The sequence below is a fragment of the Typopeltis vanoorti genome, chromosome 15 (assembly GCF_054136105.1).
Source record: "Typopeltis vanoorti isolate ZY-2024b chromosome 15, IOZ_Tvanoo_1.0, whole genome shotgun sequence".
Taxonomy (NCBI): Eukaryota; Metazoa; Arthropoda; class Arachnida; order Uropygi; family Thelyphonidae; genus Typopeltis; species Typopeltis vanoorti.
Genome location: NC_143563.1, coordinates 68,737,466 through 68,759,534, shown reverse-complemented (window position 1 = coordinate 68,759,534; position 22,069 = coordinate 68,737,466). Strand labels below are relative to the sequence as shown.

At 35.5% G+C, this 22,069-nt stretch overlaps 2 protein-coding genes across 3 annotated transcripts in view; one reads left to right on the top strand and one right to left on the bottom strand.

Moving 5' to 3' along the window:
• LOC150098851 (fas apoptotic inhibitory molecule 1) overlaps nucleotides 1–12,862 on the top strand; it is a 334,537-nt gene extending 321,675 nt beyond the window's left edge. For both annotated transcript variants that reach the window (XM_090404683.1, XM_090404684.1), the window contains 2 exons: nucleotides 3,982–4,031; nucleotides 9,022–12,862. In XM_090404683.1, coding sequence (XP_090260809.1) covers nucleotides 3,982–4,031; nucleotides 9,022–9,171 — 200 coding nt within the window. In that variant the 3' untranslated portion in view covers nucleotides 9,172–12,862. The remainder of the gene's footprint in view (nucleotides 1–3,981; nucleotides 4,032–9,021) is intronic.
• Nucleotides 12,863–13,085: 223 nt separating this feature from the next.
• LOC150098850 (uncharacterized) overlaps nucleotides 13,086–22,069 on the bottom strand; it is a 107,592-nt gene continuing 98,608 nt past the window's right edge. The window contains exons 10-11 of the mRNA XM_090405208.1: nucleotides 19,844–19,888; nucleotides 13,086–14,557 (exon numbers count right to left, since the gene is read on the bottom strand). Coding sequence (XP_090261334.1) covers nucleotides 14,471–14,557; nucleotides 19,844–19,888 — 132 coding nt within the window. The 3' untranslated portion in view covers nucleotides 13,086–14,470. The remainder of the gene's footprint in view (nucleotides 14,558–19,843; nucleotides 19,889–22,069) is intronic.

The following is a 22,069-nucleotide window of genomic DNA, read 5'->3' as shown; positions in this document are numbered from 1 at the left end:
TCCACAATGTTTTTTTTTTTTTTTGCAGCTCTTGTTTTATATCCCTACTCATCCACTCGATTCCAACTTGGTTTATCCTCCTGACCACGGGTATGCAGTCTGATACTACTACTCTCAAGCAATCTCTGACCACTTGCCATACACTACTGACATTCTTTCCTTGTAGCTTAAGCCATGGCACTGTTCCAAGATAACTCCTGAGACGCTCATAATCATTAAGCTTATAGTTGAACATCAATCCCTTCCTGAGAGAGAGCTCTACATTTTTAGCAACTTCCCAGAACAAGACCACATGGTCACTCTCTCTCTCTCTCTGATTGGAGGCAGTGTCTACCTTGGTTATGGATACATCTTCTGATGCTATTATCAGATCCCACTCTCAAATCCCTTGTTCCCTGTAAACCATGTTGTTTTATGTAATTATCCATTAGCAACTGTATAAATCTCACTTTCATCTTGCCATGTCCCCTTTCCTCCCTCCAGTCGATGTCCCCATAGTTAATCTCCCAAAATAATTGTTCAGCCTATACACGTTGTGCTAATTTGCCGATACATGGCATCTACATCTTCCTGTGGACCCCCTGGTCTATAGCAGCGCCTAACAACATATTTTGTCCTATTAACCTCTTAAAATCCTCTAACTTCTAATTTTATTGGTTGTAACTCTGCAGCTATCATCAGCAATACCCCACTCCTGTCCTGTTCCCTTCTATCCTCCCTGAAAATACAATACCCTTTACATTCTATCCCTGTAACTATATCATTTTCAGTCAACCAGGTCTCACTGATGCCTATAATTTTTGGCCAAGTCTCCTCACCCTTATTCCTGATACTTCTTGTATTTGTGTACATGCATTTCAACATCCCTTTGTACCCACAGTTACCCTTGTGTATTGTCATTACCAACCCATTCAAATTGGAGGCCTGAGAAATCCCATTCGGCATTGCATAATCATTCCTATACACGTTCATTCATCACAGGGGGTGGCCAGACACATTCTTGATTTCATCCTCCATAATATATCTAGTTTTCCTGGTTTTGTGCTACCACACTCACTAAACAACACTCGCTCCAAATATTTAATTCCAAAACCATTTAAATCTTGTCCTTGGGCATATATAAGACCTTTCCTACATCAAATTCACTCCATACATCATCATACTGGTACACCACTCCTCCTGCAAATCCAGATGTGGTCTGGATTTACTTTATACAATGACAGCAAAGATTTATACAATGGAACCATCACCTTTTTATCTCTCATGGTCAATGTCCTCCTCAATATTGCAGCAATTATCTGAGATGGCTTCACAATTGCAATATGTCCTCTAAACTTCAAATTTCTATCTACAATCACCCCAATCACCTCTCTTTCTTCCTTCACTTCAAGTAAACTTCACCAAGTGAGTATGAAGCATCTCATCTGTGGATCCCAAATTTCAAACCTTACAATTTACTTGCATTAAATTGACATCTCACCTTTCCAGCTTCTTCAAATCCTCTTGAAGAGCCAAAGTGTTAGCACTATTACTAATGACCTTCCGAAGCGTCACATCATCTGCAAACAACTGAATATCTCGCTGCAGTCCATGACAATATCGTTGGCATAAAGACTGAACAGTAATGGTCCCAGTACTGAACCCTGTGGTACTCCATTTGTAACTTTACTATGGCTGACGAAAGATGATATAGTTAGTGGGATAGAATGTGTAGGTTATAGTGTGTTTAGGAGGGACAGAGAGAATAAAATGGGGGGAGGAGTGTTATTGATGATAGCTGATGAACTGCAGCCAAGGAGAATTGAAGTTGTATTGTAGGATAATGAAAGGAGCTCATTTGAGGCTATTTGGTGTGAGATTGAGACTGGCAGAATAAAATATACAGTTGGGTGCTGCTATAGACCAGGTGATGGAATAGATGGTGGAGATAGTATGCATAAACAAATTGATGAAATGAGTGGAAGGAGGGTAATTATTATGGGGGATTTTAATTATGGTAACATTTATTGGAAGGAGGAGAGGACACATGTGAGGAAGGAAATGGATTTTATTCAATTATTAAGGGATAACTATCTGAGACAGCATGTAATTGAAAATACTAGGGGTGTGAGAGTGCTTGACCTGGTAATAGCATCTCACAATTTGACTGTAATGAATATGACCATGTTGCCACCTATTGGTGAGAGTGATCATAAGGTCTTGACCTGGGAGGTGGCTAAAGGTGTGGAATTTTTGATTAAGACAGGGTATATGTGGAATTACAGCGCTAGCAAGTATGACAAGCTTAGGAGATTGCTTGGATCAGTGCCATGGCATGTACAACTGCAAGGGCTGGATGTCGATAGAGCATGGGAAGTGGTCAAGGAGCATTTACAGGAGGTTATGGCTGATTGTATACCTAGGGTCCAAATAGTAAAACAAATGTTTTCTGCCAAGTTAGCAGGAAAACAACCCAGAGGAAGACCAAGATATAGGTGGATTGATACAGTACAAAGTGCCTTAGATGACAGAAATATAAGATCTGATAATGTTGGAGTCTTGACAAGCAACAGACTGATTTGGAGGAAAATTGTAGATAGGAAGTTAGTAATGATGTAAATTTTTCATGTAGTACTATCATATCCTGTACACCCCTTGAGGGTACATGGCAGGAATTTGATGATGATGATAATTCCACATAGATTCCTTCTATCCTGATACCTCTATGTGATCACTTCACTAACTGGGGGACAAGTATGACATCTCAGTTACAATCAGACCTTCTGATGTTATGACCAAATCCAAAACACTTGCTGCTCGTGTTCCCTCGACCACATTCTTCCTAAGACAATTGTCCCTCAAGAAATCCAGTTCATTTCCCTTGAGTGTGCATGCTGCCTCTGCTCAGTTTATCTTACTATAGTTGAAGCGCCCCATAATGATCACTTACTTTGCACTTGCCATACTAATTTGACTAAACATTTCCTGCTCATCCCATCTACATTCTCTGGTTTATATCAACATTCCACTAAATATCTTGTCTTATAACTGTCCTATCTCACACCATATACTCTCAAAGCCATTAGTATTATTTCCACTGTTTCATCTCTTATCATGAGCAACACTCTCACAATGTTTATCCTCCCTATCCTGTTGAAATATGCTATATCCTTCAATTTCTATCCTTGTTAGAACATCCTCCTCAGTTAACCAAATTTCATAGATATCAACCATCTTTGGAGAGAATGAATCAATCCATGCCACAAACTCAATTCCTTTATTCCTAATGCTCCTAGCATTTGTATACAGAAACACTAGCACATTGCTAATATTCTCAAAACCATTATTAGTCCCTTTGTACTCCACCTGGCTCTACAATATAGTGTAACCCTCTCATTTCTTAAGCAACTATCCCTACATGAAGCTGTCCTTGCTATGTTCCACCCTTGCATTCTAATTTCCTTGCCCTGACACACACACACCCACACACACATTTGCCCAGAAAACAAGTCTCTCCAAATGCCCATATTCGAATATAATCCATCTCTTATATATAGTTCTTTTATCCTCAGATATACTCTCCTGAAAAATGCTAGCCAAAATTTGGCTTAAACCAGGATGAACTGGATGGAACCAAATATTGTCCCAAATTATCAGTTCATTTAATTTTTAATGAACTGACGTTGGCCAAACTGGAATGGATATCTAGTAATGGGAAGGTGAGAACTGAACATTAGCTCAGAAGACAACAATCTAGTTTCTCTCAATTTATGTAGTTTTGATCCCTAAGCAATTTTATTTTCTAAATATCATTACTTTTCTTTTGAAACAAATGAAATTTAAATTATTTAAATGGAATTTTAAAACACCTTTGTTTATATAATTATATATGAATTAAAAAATGCATCCTGAATAAAAACAAAAAATATTTAAGATGTGTAAAAACAAGTTTGTGTGTGTGTGTGTATATATATATATTTTATTTCTATTTTTTTAAACCAGAAAAAGATACACTAGATGTGTGGGTGAATGGACAGAAAGTTGAAACTATGGTAAGTATTTGGAATTTTATTTTATTTTTTTCATCTAAGAATGAACTACATTTTACCTCTACATGAAAAAATTTTCATGACTACAGCCAAATGTGGACATAAATTTATGCCAACATACTAATAAATTATATTACGCAAAAAATTTTATAACTTTCGTACAAATTAAATTGCAATACATTATTGGTAAAAGTTGCAAATTTCCTAAGGATATAATTAATGTAATTGTTTATAGAAAACTATGCAGAGAGATATTTCAGCATGGAATATCTCCACCCTGAACTGCAGTGTAGCTCTGACAACATCATACCATGCTTAGCAGCAAGTAATTCAGGAGTTCTTGAGGCAAACTGGCCATTCCTCCTCTAGACCAACGATAAGGCCTTGTTCGTTTTCTGGGGGGGGAATTTCAAGCAGCAATGCATCCCTGTTTTGTCCCAAATGTGTTCTATGCGGTTGAGATCTGGGGAGCACTCAATGAATATCCTCAGTCTTCAGAAGTATCGGCATTGCTCGTGTGTGATATGGTGTGGCATTGTCATCCATAAAAATTAATTATTCGCTAACAGTACTATAGAACAATCAAACATGATGGTGAACTTCATTGCAATATTGTTCACCAGTCATTGTTTGTGAATGTCAGTTACTCTCAACTGGTCTCCACAGAGCCCTGATCTTCTTCATTCTGATTCATTTCTATTGAATATCTGTGGGATGAACTGGAGCATAACATGAGGTCAATCAATGTCGACCTCACAACAATCCAGGATCTCATTACATGCCTACAGGAAGAATGGTCCAAAATTATCATTGGTCACTATGATACATTTGTGCAAAGCATGCTGCCCCTGTAGGATTGTTGCAGACATCATATTGAAAGAAGGTCCTATATTTTATGAAGGTGGGTGCCATGGCTGTTTTTTTCCCCTTGCACTGATATGTTGGCTTCTTGCCAGGCAGTGTATATAATTCACTGCATCAGCCTTAGCACCATCCTTCACATAATGGAATTACTTTGCTTTATTTTCACTTATTTATCTTGCCATGCTAAGACTCAGATAGCCAGGTAAGGAGCATTGCTATTTATTTATTTATTTATTTATTTATTTAATGTAAACCTATAGTACATTTATAGTGTGATTAGGCCAAGAATTTTATTATTATTATGTGACACCTCCAGGGAGTCCAAGGACTCATCATGAGAGGGCACACTGCTCTGTTTCGCTAAATATATCTCATCCTCTCCAACTACAACACTGCTACCATCAATGTTATCTATTGCCCATCATCACAACAAAAGTATTTTTTTGTCTGCAAATTGTGTGTATGTAGGATGAAAAACATGTTTCCAGGAGAAAAAACCCTGCTACCACTATTATTATTATTATTATTCCGGGAAACTCCAAGGAGTCGACAGACTCATCGAGGGAGGCCCTAACATCATGTCTGGAACAACTATTCAACATTCACACAGTATCTATCATATCTTGCCTTGAACTCATTCACGGTCGTAGCACCCACAACAGACTCTGGAAGCTTATTCCACTCATTCACCACTCTCCAAGTAAAAAACCTAGCTCTAACACCCTTGTCAACCACGCTCTTGCCCAGCTTCCATGCATGGACCCTAGTCCTCCTACCACCAGTCATATTTTCAAAAATATCTTCTGGATCAATCTTATAAAAACCCTTCAGTAATTTGAATGTCTCAATCATATCACCCCTCCTTCGCCTATCATCCAATTTCTGCAACCCACAAATCTTCAACCTATTCTCATAAGGTTCATTCCACAGACCTGCTATCATCTTGGTCACTCGTCTCTGAATCCTCTCCACTTCCTCCCCATCACGAAAAAACTCTGGTGCCCATAACTGGGCACAGAAGTCCAGATGGGGTCTTATCAAGGCTTGATACAGAGGAACAACAACTTGTTTGTCTCTGCATGTTAAAGTATTTTTCAGAAGCCAAGTGATTTGGTGAGCTGTTTTAGTCACTTTTGCAATGTGCCCCCTAAACTTCAACTCCCTATCTACCAGCACTCCCAAATCCCTGGCCTCATCAATCTCCTGGAGTACGGTTCCACCAATGCGATATACTGCTGCTGTTCTTTTCACCCCAAAGTGCATAACCTTACACTTTGCCACATTAAACTGACATCCATATTTCCTAGCCCGGTCCTCCAAACTATCCAAATCATCCTGTAAAATTTTGACATCCTGTGCACTCACAATTGCTCTACCCAACTTTGCATCATCAACAAACAAGTGAACACTTCCTCTCAAATTCTTTCCAATATCATTGATGAACAAATTGAAAAGCAGTGGTCCAAGAACAGAGCCCTGCGGCACTCCACTAGTCACAAGACGTCTTTTTGACTCCACTCCTGAATAAACCACTCTCTGGTATCTCTCCTTCAACCACCCTCCTATCCATCTCACCAAACCTATATCCATCCCCATCTGCTCCAGTTTACTGATTAGGGTTCCATGTGGTATCCTATCAAAGGCCTTGGCAAGGTCCAGTAGTATCACTGTAAACCCACTACCCCTATCCAGTTCAGCCATCACTGTGTTATATGAGATCAGCTAACTCGCCCTCAACTGAAAAAGCCCATATAAGGATTCCCCTCGTCACAACAAGAATTGAACCCAAGTCTTTTCCAGTCGAAAGGCACAATGTTCCTCTGTTCTTCTAATTGCACTACAGTGGCTATTGTAATGTACAGGATGATCAAAATTAAAGTATCCCTGTTGAAGGCCTTGTGGAGCACCACCCAGTGATTGAAATACTACAAAACTTTGCAGGAATACATTGTGTATCATGCAGAAGCACTATCTCAGAGAAGAAAGAAAAAGAAAAAAAAAAAAAAAACAATTGTTCCAAAATCCACTAACAGAGGCACTGTCTGATGTACTGAATGCAGATGTAATTTTTCTGTGTGTATAAGAAGAAGAAAAGCAACACGCATAAATGACACATTTTTATTCACTTGTATTATGAATTCACAGGTTGTATTGTTCAGTGTGCTCCCCTTCCCATTATGCCACAAACTGCATTCTTTGCACAGTGCATTCAATGGCAGATCACAGCTTGTCAGGATTGATATTGTACATATGCTGCATTTCAGTGCTGGCAAGTTATCAGGATGATCCTAAATAAACCCTGTCTTTGAGAAATCCCCAGAGTCTGAAATCATGGGGGGGGGGGGGGGTCAGATCAGATGAATGAGGCAGCCATGCAGTAGGAAACACAGCTGTCAACTCTGGCTTCTGTGAAATGTTCTCAAAGAATCTTCTGTACAGATTGACCAATGTGTGGAAAGGGCCCCATCCTACATGTACATGTGGTGCTGTAGGTGTGACACAACAAAATTGTTTATCATAATTACATTACCTCTTGGCAGTAACTGAGAGGTAGCAGTATCTGACTGGCAAAATGTCCTTAAAGAAGAATGGTTGAATGATAAATGAAGCTGTAAACCTGCACCAAACAGTAACTTTTGGTGAACACAAAGGACTTTGGATTACAGTGCAAGTTTTGCGTAGCCTATAACTGGCTGTGGGTATTCACAGCTCTGTTCAGGTGAAGTGAGCTTCATCACCCCCCAAAATCATCCACGGCCATGCAGTGCCCAACTCCACTCGAGCACAGAATGTAAAAGCATATGTCAGTCAACTTTCCAAGTCCTGTGGGCACAACTCCTGTGTCAGAGTTATCTTGAGTGTGTAAAAATGCACAATTTTCAAGGCACATCCATGAGTCTTGATATAGCAAGCACACTGCAGAAACCAATGCTGTTATTCATGGCCTGTTCCACAACAGCAGTAGCAACTTCATTCACTTGTTGTGAACTTGGTTTGCAACCTCTAATCATTTGTTGAGAAACAAATCAAAATGACTAATCATTTGTTGCAGAGCATGTGGAGATAGCGGACCTCATTGACATTTGTTGAGGTGATGAAATTTGCAGAGGTTGGAAGCCAAAATTTGTATAGCTACTGTTTGTCCTATATCTGTTAACAGCACAGCAACATTTTTTTACCCAAAATCACAGAACAATATGCAAAATGTAATGATGTATGCTGAATAGCATGAATCTTTGTGGAAGTCTAGCTAGTAGATGATTTTTTGTGACTAGTGCGAAATTACAGTCCTTAAGTGCATGGAAGTGAAATCCAGATAATTTCTAAACAGAAATTACATATACTAATGCCTCCATTAAATTCTTTCATTTGATAGACTTCTAGTTTTACTTACTGCATAGCTATTAATAATAATAATGGACTTTTGTCTTCAGTTCTGAATTAGTTGCAACCCATGATAAATTTTTTTGATATCCAATGAGAAAAGCGAACACTTTAAATTCTTTTTGCATTCAAAACATATATATTGTTATCCTTCAAGAATTTCTTGTGAACCATGAAATTTTCAACTTTTCTAGAAAGTAATTTTTTAACTTTTTTTTTAAGTTAATGTATTTAGTGCTGTGGTGAGTGGACTTGGGAATTGATAATAATACAGGTCCTCTGCTCTAAAAACTGAACATACTTTTTTTTTAACCACTTATTAATAGGGTGTTAGGTCTCATACTGGGCAATGAAATTCAAATCCACACCTGTCAGCTTGAGTGTGAGGATGCTATCCAACCTGGCTGACTGAGGACAAAGTAATCGTGTTGCCGATTTAGCAAATTGTAACTAAACAAACTCCCCAGAAATGTATATCTCACTGCACCTCTAGTCATGTGTTTTTAAGAGTAATCCCAAAGCATTTTTTGCAATAGAAAATAATATTTAAAAATTTTGTTTACCTCAGATTGCGTGTTGTATGGATAAATGACTGTCTGCACTATTTCTAGTATTGTCACTTTTAAATGTTTAAATTATGTACAAAGTTTTTAAAATAAAAGTCCTCCATTAGGTGTAAAGCTTTAGTAGAATTTAAGTTAGTATCATATATACAAGCTACAAGCTGTTTCTGATTTCATTGCAGGGAGAATTTGTAGATGATGGTACAGAAACTCATTTTGCTCTTGGTTCCCATGATGCATATATTAAAGCTGTCAGCACTGGCAACAAAAGAGAAGGTATTGTGCATACACTGATTGTTGATGGAATTATCATACCTGAGTATATTGAGTAAGTGTATCAAATTACATTGTGACCACATCTGTCCAGATTGCATGTATATAATATGCATTTGAAAGTTCAACCTATTTTGCAGTCAAAAAATAAATGAATAGCTATTTTTGGTACCTTGTAGAGTAGTCTGTACAAGAATTATGATCCCATTATTTTGTAATGACTTCCCTAGAAAAACCAAATTCTTTTGATCAAAAGAATTTTCAAAGCTTAGACTAAGAATAACAAAGGTCTCGCATTTTTTTTTTTTTTAAATTACCTGTTGTGCTGTTAACAAGACTATGTAGCATGTAAGAATTCTCATGTTACTACAACTTCTTTATCTGAAGAATAAAATAGCATACCATTCTTTAAGAACAAAATTTAGTAATGCTTAAATGTATAATTTTTCTTATTTTACATATTAACGCTACTTTTAAGTTTAATTCAGGGGGAAAAAAATGTAACGATACATTGCATTTAAATATAACTGCTCTCTTTTAAGTGAGTCTTTATGTGAATTAAAATTTAAGTTCAGAAATTAGTAGTTTTAAAAATACTTGCAATAAGTGGATTTGGCAAGCTTGTATAAACTACTGCAACATTTTTTTTTCTCTCCTTTATAAGCCAGTGTTGTGTTCAGCCTTGTGGGGAGAGGAAAGTTGGCAATTTAATAGCATAGAAACTTTTAGTCCAAAAACCTCACTATGCTGCTGTTGAAAATTATTACATTTTTAATATAGAAACTAATCTAGACTGTTCCTTTATAGTCTGACATAAAATTCTTGGCTCAACTAGAGAAAAGCTGACTTTCTAGTTGAGCCAAGAACCAGCCAGATTCAAAATCTTTTGAATCTGGCTGGTTGTTGACCTATGAAGTCCTACTTATATCATCACAATGTGCTATATCTATGTCAGATATAATAATCAGCTTTTGTTACTGCAATTTTGCAGTAACAAAAGATTGATTTTTTTTATGTCACCTGCTGTATTCTAGTGCATATTTATACTTAATTAAAATGGAGTATATATTTTTTTTAAATAGTGCCCTTTGCAATGAATTTCTCTGTGTTTTATTACTTTACAGATGTAAGTTTTGAGTTGATAAAGAATATATTGTATATACATATGGGCTGGCATTCAAAACTAAATATTTGCATCAAGATTTAATCTGATGATTGTAAGGAGTGCATGCAGTTCTGATCTTAACATGTCATGGCATAGACAAATAAATTGTTACACTTAACTTGTAAAGTGATATTTGTAGACGTTTTCCTTGATTAAATAGTTGCTGTGATATTAAGTTTTCAATGTAAGCAAAAAATAAAGTTTTCTACAATGCACTGCCATACCCAAATTCCGTCCACTGATCTGTCCTGCCTCTGAAAATGTGCATACTCTAAGACAGAGTAGTGTCTGAATTATTTTATTGAATAATTCAGATACTAATTCAGCTGTTGGATCTCTATTTCTAATATCTTGTGCTGAATGTAGCTATCTCATGGAATTGTCTCAACCATAGTCTCCCATCCTTTCCCCATTCCATAAAATGAAAAATTCCAGCCACTGAAATTCTGTATAATCCTTTTAGAAGTTTGTCTCAATCATATCACCTATATTTTTCCTATTTGCTAGTGTCTGCAAGCTACAAATTCTCAATTTATCTTCAGAATCACTATTCCACAATCCTGATATCATTTTTGACACTTCTTTGCACTCTCTCCACAAGAGAGTGCAAAGTATAAGAATCACCATGGAAACCAGACTTGTACACAATAGTCCAAGTCTTATCAAGAGGCAAAATTACTTATCTTTTGTCAAGGTTTGTTTCAGCATTGCCATTATTCTCTGAGTTGTATTTACCAATTTTGCTATATGGCCCTTGAATTTCAACTTCCTGTTTACTTTAACTCCAAAATCCCTAGCTTCATCAGTTTCCTAAAGCATAATCCTACCGATATGATATCTAATCACACGAACCTTACCTTTATTAACAGTGAAATGACAGCCATTTTCAAATGCTCATAATTCCAGCCTATTCAAATCATTCTGCAAGTAATGTATATCAATAGCACTCCTGATTACCCTGCCTGTATCTTTGCATGTCAAATCCTTCATAGTGTCACTAATGTACAGAATGAATAACAATGGACCAAGGACTGATCCTTGAGGTACATTCGTACCACCCCCCCTATGACTTTTTGATATGTCAGTCAACCATCCTCTTATCCATCTCAATAGTTTATAATCCAATCCCATATTCTCCAATTTATGCAACGGTCTTCCATGCTGTATTCTATCACAAGCCTTAGCAAAATCCAAGAGTAGCATAGTGTATCCATTCCCCTTATTTAACTCACTGGTAACATTAGAGAATGTGAGAAAGTTGCTAAAACATTACCTTCCTTTATTAAACTCATGCTGCTCTTTTCAAAGTAGAGATTCACTGTCAATTCATTTCTGAATGCAAACCCTAACCAGCTTTTCCAAAATCTTCACTGCCACTCCTTGAGATACTAATTGATCGCTAGTTGGATATGTCAGTCCTTGAACCAGCCTTGTTCAATGGGATTACCATACATTCTTTCCACTCCTGTGGAATCTTCCCTGTTCTGTTCTGAGACTATATAGCCTAGTGAAGGGAATAGCCAGTTCAGCTAAACACTCCTTTAGCATCTGTTGCTGATATCCCATCAGTTCCTATTGCAGAATTTTTATTCAGTTTGTTTAACAGCGCTAGTACTTCCTCCTCGTTCACAAGTTTCCTCATACAGTGAAGAGGTAGCAGTGAGTTCAATTTTGCATATACCAGGTTCATAGCTTTTAGCAAAATGGCTGCTCATTAGTTGAGCAATCACCTGCATATCATCTACATTCAGTAGTTATTCTTTCTAATTCATTCTTTCTTTGACCCGCAGCATAACGAAAGAATTCTTTTGGGTTGTCTTTAACTTGCAGAGGACCAAGTTTCTTTTCATACGCGGACTACAACATTTGTGACTCTTCTGGCCTGCTGCATATAATTATAATAACTGACATCATCCTTATGATGTCAGTTATTATAATTCACAACATATTTGTATGCACATTTGTTTATATTTTTTTTAATATACCTGCAGTATGCTCTTTGATAATGATCTTTATTGATGTTTCAATAGTATCCGAATGCTGCAACAAGCTTTAAAAGTGAATGCAGCATTTTTCTGTTTGTCACAGAAGAAATGGCTTAGGCTTATTGCAGTAATTGGGGAAAGTGATGGCAGCTAAGCTGGATAACCAGTAGTAGATTGGGAAAAAAAGAACTGTTAAAAAAAGCTTTGTGATGAGTAAGGGCCATAATACATACCCATAGTAACAGGAAGATAGGCCTCACTGCTGTGCAGTGAAAGGTGTGAACACCTTCCACTTTGAGTGAACAAGATATAATTATGGTACTTCCTTCCAGTAATTTTGTCAACTTTTTCCATTGAATGATGATCTTTCTCACCTAATGAAGATCACTAAGGTGCAATAGTCCTCTTGATTTAGTAAGGAGGATCTAATATATATAATGTCTCCTGGATTTTTCAGCCTCTTTAAAAATGAAAATAACTGCTCATCTTTGTCCTGAACAAAAAAACAGTCACCATGCAAATAAAAACATGGGATCATTTCTACTGCCAGAAATTCAAAATAGTCATGATAATACTTGGAGTGTGTAAAGTTGGTGAATCTTATTTTTGCAGAAGCTTTTTTTTTCTAGCAATATCTAGAAAAAATTATTTTAAAAAATAATTTAAAATTAAAAAAAAAAAAAAATTCTGTTATTACTAATGTTATCAGTAAACTTACTATATGTATTTGGAAATTCTCACTTGTTCTAGAACACAAGTTAATTAATGCATGAATTGAAAAAATGTATTTCAACTGCACTATAGCAGAAAATAAAAAATTAAATACAGTAGTTGTCCTTTTATTCACTATAAATTCTAAGAATCATAACAATTGCAATTCGCATAGCTCTGGTAAATAAATGTATATAGTAACTTGCAGTCCTCCAATAATTCATATGCCTTAAGTTTTTTCAAACTTTCTAAATGATATAATCATCTGCTATATTATACCTGCTCTGATTCCATATGTATGGGAGATAAACCATTAGTTACAATTTGGAATCTTTTTCTCAATAAACATGATTATACCAAAACTGTCTTGAGAAATGCATCACTCAAATCACATTATTTAATGCCTAAGCATTCTAAAGTAAAAAATAATTCATATCCAACAGACTGAACTAAGTTGTTTCTTGGATTTTTTTTTTAATGAAATACCACCCATGAAAAGTTGTAAACCTATGGTGTTAGTGAAATAGAATGAAGGTAGAGCAGCCTGGGAAAAAAAAAAAAATTGAATTTTTTTTTGCCTAGAGATGACAAGTTTCCCCTTCTGTAAACAGGCCCATAAATGCACACAATCACCAGATAAAACAGAGTAGGCTTAACCACCCTATTGTAGCAAATATTTTGCTTATCAAAAGTATACTAACTTGGCTGTAAAAGTACATTTGAACAATAAGTACTTTGGGATGCATGGTTGAGTTTAAGAACCCCCAACTGTTTCAATGACTTTTTTTTTTATATTCTAAATGTATAAAAAAAGCAGTATTCCTATTTTTTTTTTAAGAATAATTTTTACCACTATGTAATAGCATATGTTGGGGATACCCTACTGTGTCAAGGGCATAAGAAATTAAAATGCAACCCTTCTCCACTCTTGCATGGTCCTGATTCAATCTATGTCAACGAAGTGAAAAATGCATTGGATAAATGACTGCCATGTTGCTCTAGCATATTGAATGGTTAATATACTTTATGGTTATATCTGCAAATTATCATGCACTGTATGAATGCCAGTTTAATCATTTACTCATCCTACTTCACTCTGTTACATTGTGATTTTCTAGAGTATCTTCAGCTAAATGCCCATTATTTCAAGTGTAGTGCTTACATTGGTTTTCAATTGCTTAAAAATCTGGTGCTAGTTATACATCTTTATGAAGTTTTTTTTTTTTTTTGACAAAGAATGAGCATACCAATCCATAAAAAATGTAATAAAACTGAACATGGATATATATATGTACATACACGCCTATATTGCATGCACACATGTGAAACATTTACAGATAAACGGACATGTCTAAATATTCTTGCAACTAAAATAATTCATTTAGAAATTAGATATATTGTAGTACTCAAAAATGTATTTCTTGACCTAAGTGCCCATAAAAACAGAATCAGCCATCTCAAAATCAACATAATACAAAAAAAATATATATATATATATCAATAGCCAGTATGCCAATTCACCACATTAGGAATACTCTTCCCAACAATAAAAAGCTTGAAGCTGTCCACAAAAACTTCAGCAACCTATTTAAAATAAAAATACAGAAAAATTTAATCAAAATGCATGTTTCCAAGCCTGTAATTTATCTATTAATCTAACTTAACTGACAACTTTGTCTCACCTTCAGTCACTCATGCTGAACGTGCCTAGCATTAACCAAAAAAAAAAAAAGGGGGGGGGGGGAGAGAAAGTACTGAAAGCCTCACTAGAGAGAGAGGCCTTAATGTATCCTATAAGTAATGCTGAGAACCTGACAATCATCCTGTTAGGATGATATTCATTTGAATATCACTGAATGATGATATTGTACGCCCACACTTCGTAGAACTGGCCTTGGCTTTGTGCCAAGAATAATCAATTCATGCTGAAGGGAAGAAAGAAATAAAGGATGCATGAATTGGCCACTAACACACAAAGTCACGTGCCTTATACATAAATTTTACAATTGTTGTACAAGCAAAATAGTTACCACTTTAAGAACTAGAATTTTCGTAAAAGAAAAGCTAATTTTCCAATGTACAATAATAAACACTCATCCCACGAAATGTATTGATTACCCTAATATTGGAATGGATTCTCCTTCTTTTGACATGCACAGAAGTGTTGCATCTGTGGGCGTACAGTAGATTGACAATTGGACTTAACTGAACAAAAAAAATATTAGTAGGAACACAACTGTTTTCGTTAGAGAATGAATAGCTGACTGGCCAATAAATACTGAACAGTCAGGTACTGGAAAAATATCATCAGAAAAGAGATGGAACCAAAAAAGGAATTACAAGAATACCATATTGATATGACTGACATGAAAAGACCAACATAAATCAGAAAAGGGAGGGAATGGGAAGCATTTTAAAGTAGACTGATAATGTTTTTCAAAATTGGAAACTGAACAATGTAACTTATGCTTCTCAGAGATTCAAGTTCCAAAAAAAAAATATAATAAAATAACACTGGTCTTCATTGGATCCCTAAACAGTAAAGCAGCAAATAAATTTCAGACTTGCAAACATGTTCAGGTAGGGAGAATGCGACACTAACAATAATAGTGTGTGATGAATTTCAATGCTGAATATTGAATAGTCATTACTAACACCAGGTTCCAGCATAAAATTGTGGAATAAGTTCATGTGAAGAGAACATATGTCATATTACTCTATCAAAGATATTTTCAGACTGATCCAGGATAAAAGCTTACACATAATTTGAAATAAGTAGTAATAATCACATCATCTTGAAAAGACTAAAATTTAGATATCTGAAGGCTAAATATATAGAAAACATTGGAAGAATGCAGTGAAATTGTCTGAAACAAGAACTCTGGTGGATTCAAATTATAAAAGCAATCTTTTGGGGTAGGGTGGAATAGAAAGTTCTTGGCTAATAAATCAGCATGTGCTCAGAAAAATGAGAGAAAGTGAATTTCCAACTGGGTATCCTGCATGATCTATTCAAGCACACTGAAAACAAAACTCATGGGGAGATTATGGAATATATATCAGGAAGAAGGTAAAATAGTCTGAAGCTTAGAAATTAAAGATTACAAAGACTAAGATATTCTAAATGTCAAGAGTTAACTGAAAAATTATCACACCAGGCAACCCATAGTAGAATAGTATCAAAACGTATTCAGGAAATCAGCACAATTTGATAAACAAAAAAAACCTTGCAAACATGGAAAGACAACTGGAATGGATTATATGGGAGTACAAAAGTTTCATAGTGACTACACAACATAATTCAGCTGTTCCCTGTTGGAAAGTAGAATTTCAAATATAACTGGAACAGCTCATTTTTGGTTTATAGAGCATACCAATCCATAAAAAATGAAATAAAAGTGAACATGGAGTATAGGTTGGAATTACAGTTAAAGCAATCATGAGCCTAGCATATTATGTTTGTTAATTTGTGTTTAACAGCCACACTGTCAGTTTAGCATGATAAGAAAAGTCCTTATCAAAGTTCCTTGCATTACAAATGGGATTTAACCCAGGAGTTTCCAATCAAAGGGTAGCTGCCATGATACTCATGACTCATATGCTACAGAGGTGCACCGAATGTGAAAATTATGGAAAATTTCTGAGTATCCTGCATGATCTATTCAAGCACACTGAAAACAGGCTCGATTACATATAAACTTGAAGAAAATCAGGATTGGGCCAGTCAAGGTTAAGAACCATATTTTTACCTTAAAAGTTGAAAAACCATGTATAACAAGGATCTCTAAGTTTTGTATATATCTTAAAGGCATGTGATATCATGTACAATATTTAAAATGTGTTAACAGAAAATACACAATTTATGCTCAAAGTTATTGGTCACTAGTTAGAAGTAAAGGATGTACAGGAAGACAGTTTCATGTTAAACAAGGTGCAAGATCAAGTTGTATAGTTATCTCTACTGTTTATAATCTGTATGATACTTTAACAGCTGTATTAAACCTGATGCCAAAACTGGGAGTGTTAAAACTCATTCTTTTCACCATCCAAGTTATAGTACCATCTTTTACAAACCCTTCAGGACATGAACTTAATCATGAAATCACAGTTGAAAGCAATAATATTCATGAACTGTTTTGAGATTCAAGTATTACTATCAAAGAGACTCCCTTCCCCCTTTACATTTGAAAAAAGGTCATGCAAATTGATCATGAAAACTGTAAAGTAGCAAATAAACATGAAAAACACATTGTTAAGGAAAGACACAGAATGAGCAGTTAAGCAATCTAAAAACCCATCTAAAGAGGCTTAGGTGTTATTTAACATTAAATATAATGATATGGACATAAAATGAAAATATTAAGTTGGTAATATTTTGCTTATTTCCAATGAACATCTTCAGGCCACAAAAATACTTAATCAGGTAGCAGCAGGAACAAGCCCAATTGTAATGAAAAGTTACTAATATCCTATTATGGTATTCATACTCTAGGGATGGAGAAAAAAGTTTATTCACAAATCATCCACAATTTTTGAAATTAATGAAGCCATACTTACTACAATGTGGATGATGGTGAGACTAAAAATAATCTTGGGTGGTGGTATGACCAAGCATGGATGCAGTATTAGTATTACTTCCATGCTGCCTTAGAGTTTGAAGACATACCACAATATCATACCTTGCCTTAAACACTCAGCACCAGCTGTAGCAACTCATTCACCACCACCACCTACCATGCAAAAAAAAATTTCCATTTTGCTTCCTTACTCACATGATCTTTGTACAGTTTCCAGAGATGATTTTTCATTCTCCCATAACCCTATGCAATAATTCCCATGTATCTATCTGATATAATATATCAGTCGGTAAGTGGAGCCTATCTCCCAAGCTCTGCAGACTACATTCCAAAATCCTGAGATAGTATCAGTTATTTGCTTCTGCACTTTCTCTCCAATCTAGTAATATAGCAAGGTGACCTGATATGTGTGTGCACAGAAATCCAAACTGGCCTGATTAATGTTTTATATTTTTGAATTATATACACTGTGTTCCCTGAATTTAAGTTCCCTATCTGAGAAGATCCCCAGATCCTCTGCCTTCTCTACCTCCTAAAGCCAAGTTCTTCAATATGATAAACTTCATTCCATCTTCTCTGGTCAAAGTGCATAATATGACACTAAGCAACGTTGGAGTAGCATCACTTCAGCCCAAAGCACCAACCTATTCAATTACTCCAGCAAACAATATTACTTTGGAACTTCCTTTCACTGTTCTTCCTAATTTAGCAACATCAGCTAACAACAGAATCCTGCAGAAAAGCACTCATTATATTTTTTTTTTAGGACAAGCACCCCATTCCCCCCCCCCCATATATACACAACTTGCTGACTTCTATCAGTCAACCATCCCTGTAACCAAGCTTCCAAATGACTATCCATCACCATCCTGCAGTATCTAGTGCTTTAAAAAGTCCAGATAAATCACTGCATTTGCATCCCATTATAAAATGGGACAAAGTTACTAAAGCAAGATCTTCCCTTCACAAACCCCTTGCTGCCTCTCATTAAAGGTTGCCATTTTCTAACAACTTTCACCACTACACACAATATACAGACTGGCCTATAGCTAAACATCACTACCTTGAATTCTCCTTTATGTGGTGGCACTATATATTTCCATTCTTGTAAGTTCATGTTGTCAGACTCCTGTTAAACAACTAAGTCAAGGGCACTGCCAACTATTTTTGCACATTACCATTATATATGTGAAGGTTACTTAACATTATAAATACTTCTCATTCCTGAAATATCAATCTTCTGTTCTTTCTATTGCTATTCAACATGACTCTTACACCTAAGGGGATTAGCATGATGTCTGAAACAAATTTGTTATTCAAAAGAACTCAGGTGGTGATATTTTTGTAAACATGTCAAAGGTCAGAACATTTATGAACCATCAGCCAATTTCCATTTTTATATACTTATATATACTGATTTGTTTTGCTTCATTTTTCCATTATAAATAACCTAACTGAAACCAGAATCTGTTTAACAGAGGCCCTAATACCAAATTTCATTACATGTTTGAATTCTGCAGCACAGAATTATTAATACCAGTTGAAATTGTTTGCAGTAAAAATTATTTGATGGAAAACAAATTTGAACACATGAAATCTTATGTGCATCCTAAATTCCAAATTTTTCATCTATCCAGCTCAGAGTATCAAAATCATATGTTGCACTATGTCCCAGCAAATAGTCTAACTGAAACAAAAATTAGAATATGACAAATTATGTTGCACATGATATATCTTCACAGCTCTGCCTATTTGTATATAGAGGTAGATGATTGCCCATTACATTGCAATATGATGTACCCTAATAGTGGCTGATGACACTGAGACTTTAGTAGAATTCAAAACTGTTCTGAGTAGTGATAATTCATAGCAACATACATGTCCAAAATGAAGTATGCTTTGTATTATGGGATATTAGGACAATGCCACCATATAAATCTGGCCTAGTCATGAAGATATCTCATGGTTGGGTAAAGGATTAAATAAGAATATAATTTGTCTAGTATAATTTAATTTGTAAAACCAAGTGAGAAGAAAAACTTTCCTCAAATTTTTGTAAGCATTTCAACTGGACAAAAATGAATTTCTAATAGGAGCCTTCTGCAAAATGCATCTAAAATAAAAAATCAGTAACTGTTGGGTAATATAATTATCATCCTGTGTGACAAATTGCCACCTTAGTTATTAGGAAGTTTAAGTTAGAAGAAAACTATATTTGGTTTGTACAGTCATCAAAAAAAAAAGCTTAAAAACTGTTTTATAAATTATTCCTTAGTATAAAGGAAATAATTACCTCTGTTGCTTTGGATAAAGCTGATATGTGTGGAGTTATTACTACCTATAAAGAAAAACAATCAACAGTAAGAAATATAAAAATATTGACTGCATAAATCAAAACAATCATCTAACAAGATCATAAATTATACACATTACTGTCTTTATCACAAATGACACTTACCAGGTAACATTCAATATTCTGAATTCCACAAATTCTTCATAAACAGTTACATAACTTTTTTCCACCAAGCAGTTTCATAATTAAAATGCATGAGATTGAATACATTTAACACAACTGCAAAATGTTTTCTGAGCTTTATACATTTTTAAATGCGCTACTTCAATGGAAGTGTTATCCATGACTCTAGACCACCCGAAGGAAGAGCGTCACCAACTAGAGGAACTTTTACTAAGCCTGTTTTTGACTGATTCCCGAGTTAGTTGATCTGTGGCAGGGGAAAGCAGGTTATTTTCTCCTGGAAACTTGGGTCTTTCATAAAATCCCATAAAATCTACTGTGGAACCCACACTTTCAGATAGTAAAACATAGGTGTTAGGATTAGGGACCACAAGATAGCATCTCTTCACCGGTGCCATGTATAATTGTTGATAGTCTTGGGCCAGTTATCTCTGATTGGCTACCAATGGAGATTGAACTAGGAGAATAAAAGATGACAGCTGGGCTGACCATGTTTAAGTGTTATTATTCAGATATACTATACATGAAACAGTCAAGTACTGTATGCTTCAGGCAACAGAGATCATGTAATAATAAATTTTTATAAACTTTATATTACAAAATACTACTTATTGAAAATGGTTAAAGGAGTAACTATGGAAGAGTCAAGTTATTGTAAGTCACTATACAAAAATTCAGAATAAAATTATTCCATATATTCCTGCGATCAGACTACATCTGGATTTCTGTGCTTGGATCTAGTCAGATCAGAAAGGAAAATAACAATGGTTCACCCTTCCTGGATACCTTAGTGAATGCTTTCTGAATGGCAACCTCTCCATCACTGTATACACAACCCACTCACACAGGCAGATACATTCACAAACTTTCCCACCCCTCTTAACAATATGACATTATTAAAACTAACCAATAGAACCTACAATCTTTGTTCCAGTGGAAGCTCTCTTTCAACAAAACTAAGCCATGTATACAACACCTTCCCAGCCAATGGCTACAGTTCACACAGAATTTAAAAAAAAATAATCTTCTCCCCAATCTGCAGCTATCCCTTCAGAAAGATTTCAGAAATTCCATCACCATCCCCTACGTCCACAGGGTACATTATAAAAAATACAACCTCTGCACAGCTTTTAAGCCCCACCAGAAACTTGCTACCCTTATCTATTCTCCTAAAGATCAGCTCTCTCATTGCCTGAAGTATATAAAGTATCCTGTTCTTGCAAGTTGGTATACTATGGACAGACAGGTAAATAGCTTCCATCCATTTAGATGAACACAAAGCTTACATTTGCAATCACAGCTATGGTGTTGTGGACCATGTATCAGATACCACTAACAGGATCCCCTGAAAGGAAATCACCATACTCACAGTAAATTTAAGAAAGAAAAAAAGACTGTTTTTGGAACCTGCAGTGGCACTCACAAATCAACTAAATTTAAAGAAATGCAGTAGCAAGAAACCCAAAATTTTGTACATAATTCTAGGTCTCCTACAAATGCCCATAGAGAGTGCACCACCTAGATAGTACTCTAGTCACATGTTTCATTCAGTATTGTGTTGCCTTTGTGTGTGTTACAATTGTTAGTTGTAATCCCTGAAGGTGTCTCAGTGACACAAAATATTGGGAGCATTAAAAATAGTTTTTAATTTTCCTAGTGCTGTCAATACTCCTTAAATCTCCAACATGATGTCCTCCCAGCACTTAGGCCTTAACACATGAGATTATATGGAACATTCCAACATTTTTACTTGACAACTGTCATTTCCACAAACAAAGAACTTTTCATTTAATCTTCACTCAAAAATTACGACAGTGAAGATATGTAAACTTTTCAATAGGAACTTGAACCAATAAGGAATCCCCAAAATATAACTATTCATATTTCTCTTTTATTATAGAAAATATTCATTGCATTGGTTCCATTTTTTTTTTTAATACATCTCTCTCTCTATATATAAATATCTTCTGTCTCACATCCCTCAGATGTTCATTTCCATATCACAGTCAAGCATGCACTGTATGTGACTGCATGAAATGGCAT